Raw genomic sequence first — 7,062 nt, 5'->3', positions numbered from 1 at the left:
CACGTGTTATGTGTATAAATTTGGTAGCCTGGCATAGTAATTTGGAGCCCAGCTCTGTAAATAACGTTTATGATATTTTATTCTTTCTCAGTAATTGACTTCTTAGAGACTTGTTTCTCCACTGGGGATACTGTTACTTACCTTCTTGGGTTATTTTGAGAGATACACATTTCTCTCGCTCTTGACTCTCAGGTCTTTTTTCCTTCTCCCTATTTTCCCTCACCTTCCTCCCTCCCCCATTCTAGGTGTGTCATGAATAGAAAGTGTTAATAAATGCTCAGTTTTTTTTTTTTTTAAGTGACCACATCATTCAGCAGTATTAGTGCCTACATTTCAGCTAGAGTATTTGTTGTTCTTTACACAGGCATGCCCTGTGACCTATTGGTGTCACTATATTAAAATGTAGAAATTCTGCTTTTAATATTTTAACTATGACAGGAATTGGTAGAAAAAGAGAAATAATTAAATCTACAAATAAAAAAGCTAGATGTTGTTATCAATATTTTACAGTATTGCTTTGAAGAATACATGTTTTGCATTTAGCTATAAACAACTGGTGGTAAAATAGACTGAGTATATTTACTGTTACACCGTTTTTGGCAAGAAACAGAGAATCCTGGTTCCTGGGACCAGTGTGTTTATTTTATGAAAAGTCCCATGAGGACATGCTGAGTTCTTCTAATATTTTAAGCATTTCAATACTTTATATTTTTCTTTTATGTATTTTATTTAATAAATCAGTTTCTTTAGTATAGTTTTACATTATCAGGATGTTTTAAATCACCTAAAGTTACTTTGGTAAAATTCTTGAAATATAATTGAATCTTGGATACTTTAAATTGTATCAAATGTTGATTTGAATTTCTTAAGATTAGTAAAAAATACACTGCTACTAAATCTTGCTCTGAATGAAATGCTTTTCATACTTTCTGAAAAGACTTTGGATACTGATAACACTAATTTTAAATTGTATAATCCCCTTGATTTTGAAAAAGAACACTTTTCTATCTCTTCACTGTTGTTGTTTTGTTTTTCCCCCTACTAACAATAGCTGTGATAGGACAGGACCTTGCTGGAACCGTCAGTAAGTTGACCTTTACTTTTCAAACTTCCCATCAGTCATCCATGCATGTCAGTAGTGGCGTCTACATCACACTTGCTAGAAGTCCATGCCCTCAGACCCCGTGCCTATGCAGACCTCACCTGCACTAGCACTTTACTGAGTGAATTGCCCTCATCATATCACGCTTATGCTACTGAATGCACATTTCAGCAACAGCGGAAGAGGCCTTTTAAAAAAAGATTAGTATTACTGTTTTTTCAGTTTTATTTTTTAGTATGAGTTTGGTTTCCCCAGGGACTTTGTTAGGCTTTTTTGGTGGCATAAATCACTGTTATAATCTAGATATGTAACTTAAATACTTAAACTGCTTTATTTTGTGGGGCAGGATGTCAACTAGAAATGATACAGATATTATTAATTCTGGAGTTGGTGCTTGACAGTGTCATTAACATTTTCATTTCATTGAGTACATGTTGTAGACATATTAATTCAGTGATTACATTTAATCAGTGTTTAATAAGATTACAAACTAAGTCCATGGAATAATCTTTTTTTAAAAAGTTTGTGCAAAAAGCATCATTTCATGTTTAATATATGAAGTATTACAGATGTAAAATTGAGAAGTATTGTATAATCTTTACATTATAAAATGACAAGCTGTCACAAAACTTATATTTTTGAGTATTCTTAGAAAAGTATCATTTTGCTTCCTTTTATGAACAAAACTATCTGAGACGAAAACAGCAATTTTTTTAACCTTTATGGGGAGGGAAGAAGTCTTCAGGTCAAAACTCGATTTATCATAAATATACCTTTATTCCTACCAACTAGTAACTGTATTAGAACAAAATTTATTTTCTAAACAAAGAATTACGTAACCAAACTGATCTTCATAAATTAGCACCTAAAGGTATTTAAAATTTTTAACCATATTAGTATTATGTGTGTGTATGGTATATTTTACAGTTGAGGAAGAAGTATTAATTCAGTGTAGCTTCCAAAAGCTTCATCTGCAATGATAGTAAGAAGGTTCAAACTAAGAATGGGTTACAGTAGAGACTTTCTGATAAACATGTAAATATGTAAATCTCTCTCTCTGGCTTTTTAAGCTTTTTACTTCAATTAAGTCCGCATATTCTTTTTTATTTAAACCCTATAGGAAGTATCATATTAATCTGATAACTGTTTTTAAATTATTCATTGGCCTTTTGGCTTTGAGGCATTATTCCATAACAAAAATTAAATTTAATTCTTTTTCCAGTTTTTTCAAGGTAAATTAAAAAGTCTGCATTTTCTTTATTTAAAGCCTATAGGAAATACTATGTTAATCTGATAACTATTCTAAAATTATTATTCATTGGCCTTCTGGCTTTGAGGCTATTCATATTATGTATTTTCATTGTTATAACAGCAATATCAATTAAAAAATATTGCCAGATTTAGCACAAAGCAAGGTCGCTTGTTTATTCTTGTTGCTATACTTTTTACTACATCTCTTCAGAAAAGAATTGATTCTAAAAATTTTCTTAGTGTTTGAAGATGAACAGAGGTATTTTTTTTTTTTAGTTTCATTTGACCTATAAAATAAAAATTGAATAAGTTAAATTCTAATTCAGAGATTGCATATATTATTAAACAACAGTATGACATAAATAAAGGTCCCTTTTGTGGAGACCGTCAGTGGAAATGTGAGAAACTGCCTGTGTGTTTGTAATGCTAGAGCTGAAGCTTTTCCTTTAGGTAATTAAATGTTTCATGCTACCATTTTGGTGCCAGATGAAGAATTTTCCATATTTGTAACTTACAGCTGACCAGCCCTACAACAGAATGGAGCTCTAGCCCCTCGGGAGAGGATGCAGTGGTGTCTTTTGCTGATGTGGGATGGGTAGCTGAAGAAGAAGGAGAGTGTTCAACAAGACAAAGGTTAGTTTGGGTGGCTAATAAGCCTGAGATGCAGTATTCATTATTTTAAGATGATACGTTTCCAGTATTTCCTTATTTTTAAACTTTTTAAAAACTTGTTTTAGTTGCAGCACACGGATCTTTTATTTGTGGTATTTGAACACTTATTTGCGGCATGTGGAGTCTATTCATAGTTCCCTCTTGTTGTTGTTCAGTCCCTAACTCATGTCCAGCTCTTTGTGACAGAGCACGCCAGGCTCCTCTGTCCTTCACTGTCTCCCAGAGTTTGCTCAGATTCATGTCCGCTGAGTCAGTGATGCTGTCTAACCATCTCATTCTCTGCTGCCCCCTTCTCCTTTTGCCTTTAATCTTTCCCAGCATCAGGGTCTTTTCCAGTGAGTCCGCTCTTCGCATCAGGGCAAAGTATTGGAGCTTCAACCTCAGCACCAGTCTTCCCAATGAATATTCAGGGTTGATTTCCTTTAGGATTGACTGGTTTAATCTCCTTGATCTCCAAGGGACTCTCATGAGTCTTCTCCAGCACCACAGTTTGAAAGTATCAGTTCTTCAGTGCTCAGCCATCTTTATGGTCCAATTCTCGCATCCATACATGACTACTGGAAAAACCATAGCTTTGACTAAGACAGACCATTGTCCACAAAGTGATGTCTCTGCTTTTTAGTATGCTGTCTAGGTTTGTCATAACTGTCCTCCCAAGGAACAAAAGTCTTCTAATTTCATGGCTGCAGTCACCATCCATAGTGATTTTGGAGCCCAAGAGGATAAAATCTATGACTTCTTCCACTTTTTCCCCTTTTATTTGCCATGAAGTGATAGAACTGGATCCCATGATCTTAGGTTTTTTAATGTTGAATTTCAAGCCAGCTTTTTCACTCTCCTCTTTCACCCTCAAGAGGTTCTTTAGTTCCTCTTTACTTTCTGCCATTAAGAGTGGTATTATCTGCATTCCTTGCCCAGCGATCAAACCCAGGTCCCCTACAGTGGAAGCACAGAGTCCCAGCCACTGGACCACCGGGGAAGTCCCTGCAGTATTTCCTTTTATTAGCCTAATATGATCTCTAGTAATTCAGTTCTCTTTTTGGTCCTTTTTTTTCGGGGGGTGGAGGGGGCGGTGGGTTGTCATCTTTTCTGTTCATTTTAAGGACTCAGCTAGTATTTGTAAAGTTCTTAGAGACATATAACTGTTCTAGGTCCTTAAGAATTAGAGAATTCCTTGCCCTTCAGAAGTTTACATTCTAAAATGAAACCAGAGAGACCTTATCATAAATGTGTTTAGATAAGTAGAGTAAATATAATGGTCTTATTAGAGCAAAGGCATCACTGTGGATCATATTCGGAGAAGGCAATGGTACCCCACTCCAGTACTCTTGCCTGGAAAATCCCATGGGCGGAGGAGCCTGGTAGGCTGCAGTCCATGGGGTCGTGAAGAGTCGGACACGACTGAGCGACTTCATTTTCACTTTTCACATTCATGCATTGGAGAAGGAAATGGCAACCCACTCCAGTGTTCTTGCCTGGAGAATCCCAGGGACGGGGGAGCCTGGTGGGCTGCCGTCTATGGGGTCGCACAGAGTCAGACACGCTGAAATGACTTAGCAGGTAGCAGGTAGATCATATTAGAAGATTTGTATGTATAGTCAGTATGAGTTTTGATTCAAAGGAGACAGTGTAAGAGAAATGCTTTCATTGATTTCATAGAGCCTGAATCAATTATTGACTTCTGTTCAATCTAATAAACACTTACTCAACTCTTCATTCTTATTAGATATCAAGGATACAGAGATAAAGTAAGACACAGTCGTGGCTTTCCAGGAATACTTGGAAATATTTGCTAGAGGAGATTACAAAAGGAAATCAATAATGGCAATACTGGAAAGACTACTAAATAAATACAGTAGGCCACTGGGGATGGGAGGTTCAGCGGGACTTCTCAGGGAGGGGATGCCAGAGCTGAGTGCTGAGGTGCAATAGGAGCCATCCAGCTGGGAAGGCTGTATTACAGGGAAAGGAAACATGAATAAAGGTACTCATCAGGAGCCCACGTGGCATGTTCAGGAAACTCCAAATGGCTCTGTGAGGCTAGAGAGTAGCAGAGAAGAGTAAGCTGTAGGAGATGAATATGGAAAGTAGGTTGAGGTTTAAAGGTCATACATATTAGGGTAAGAAATTTATACTTTTTCTTGAAAGCAGTGTGGAGGCTTGGAAGAAGTTGAAGCACCATTGTAATATTACCAAATTTGTATTTTAGTTAAAATTTCCTGTAAGCAGTATAAACAGTGGAGGGGAGCCAGGCCAGGAAATAGGCTAAATAAGAGATGATAAGTTTGACTAAATAAGAAACTGACAGAACACATGAGAGAAAGGACCAAAAGGATGCTCAGAAGAATTTAAAAGACTCAAACTTTTTAGGTATTGGGGTTGAGAAAGGAAGAGTCTAGGAAAAGTCCTAGGTTTCTGAGTAGGATATTATGAGAATGGGGTAACAGTTAATAAGAATATAAGAAAACAGATTTCTTTTTGGTGGACAGGAATAGGAGGTAGTCCAGTGTGGACTACACTGTGCTTGAGTGTCCTGTGGGACACTTGCTCTGGAGGTTGTTGATATAGTTAGATATTGATAAGGACATGTGGATGGAATGGCTTATACCCAGAATACTCAAGGAGCATATATAAGACAAGAAATGCTTGGAAGTAAATAAGGGAAAAAGAAAGAGGGGACTTCCCTACCCCCTAGAGGCAGCTCAAAAGGCAGGAGGAAAACCAACAGAGAGTGTTGTCTTGGAAGGAGAGGTAGGAGAGCTTCAGAGAAGTGGAGTAAGCTGCCATCAGTGTCAAATACTTAGAGGCGAGTAAACCAAAACACTAGCAGGTTTCCATTTTGTTTTGTAGTTGAAAGATGACTTTAGCAAGAGTAATTTTATTTGAATGATATTTGCTGAGTAAAATAAGGACCAAATAATCCAATAGCAAAGAAGGAATTTGATTTGAATGATAGGTAGGGGAGGGGCCACAACATTACATGAACAGACCAGGTTATTACAGGATTAGCAGGTAAAGAGGCTTTCTTTTTTAAGATGTTTATTTTTTGACTAAACTTTTAATTTTGAGATAATTATAGATTCTTCTGGAGAAGGAAATGGCAACCAACTCCAGTATTCTTGCCTAGAGAATCCCATGGACAGAGGGGCCTGGTGGGCTGCTGTCCATAGGGTCGTACAGAGTTGGACACGACTGAAGCGACTTCGCATGCGTGCATGCGTTGGAGAAGGAAATGGCAACCCACTCCGGTATTCTTGCCTGGAGAATCCCATGGACAGAAGAGCCTGGTGGGATGCTGTCTGTGGGGTCGCACAGAGTTGGGCACGACTGAAGCAACTTAGCAGCAGCAGCAGCACAGATTCTTCACATGCAGTTATAAGAAGTACAGAAGCACAGACGTTATAAGGGTACAGAAGCATTCTCCATACCCGTTAATCTCCAGTGGTAACGTCCTGCAAAACATGGTGCATTATCATAGCCAGGATACTGACACTGCTGTAGTCAAGATGCAGAATATTTCTGTATTACAAGAATCCCTCATGTTGGCTCCCTGTTATAGCCACAGTCACTTCCCTCACATCTCCAACCCCTCCTTAATTAATGGCAACCATGTACCTATTTTCCATTTTCACAGTTTTGTCATGTCAAGATAATTGTATAAATCAAGTCATACAATATGCAGTCTTTTGGGACTGGCTTTTCTCACTAAGCATAATCTCTAGTGATGCATCCAGATTGCTATGTGTAACAGCAGTTCTTTTTTTTTTTTTTTAAGTGCTTAATAGCATTCCTTGGTATGGAGGGACCACAGTTTGTTTAACCATGCACTGGCTGATGGACATCTGGATTGATTCCAGTTCTTGGCTTCTCTAAGTAAAGTTAATATAAATGTACAGGATTTTGAACCAGCATGATTTTTCCTTTTTCTGGGATAAATGCCCGTGAGTGGAGTTGTTGCTTCATGTGAGTCACAAGGTGGTTGCATGTTTATTTTTTTAAGAAACTGGCTGAATCATTACATTCTCACCAGCCAGTTT

At 37.6% G+C, this 7,062-nt stretch overlaps 1 protein-coding gene across 2 annotated transcripts in view; it reads left to right on the top strand.

Moving 5' to 3' along the window:
• MTFR1 (mitochondrial fission regulator 1) overlaps positions 1-7,062 on the top strand; it is a 59,074-nt gene that overhangs the window by 26,428 nt on the left and 25,584 nt on the right. For both annotated transcript variants that reach the window (XM_010848482.1, XM_010848481.1), the window contains exon 4: positions 2,871-2,986. In XM_010848482.1, coding sequence (XP_010846784.1) covers positions 2,871-2,986 — 116 coding nt within the window. The remainder of the gene's footprint in view (positions 1-2,870; positions 2,987-7,062) is intronic.

This window comes from Bison bison, unplaced genomic scaffold, assembly GCF_000754665.1.
Source record: "Bison bison bison isolate TAMUID 2011002044 unplaced genomic scaffold, Bison_UMD1.0 scf7180017864267, whole genome shotgun sequence".
Lineage (NCBI taxonomy): Eukaryota > Metazoa > Chordata > Mammalia > Artiodactyla > Bovidae > Bison > Bison bison.
This window is presented reverse-complemented; position numbering and strand designations above follow the sequence as displayed.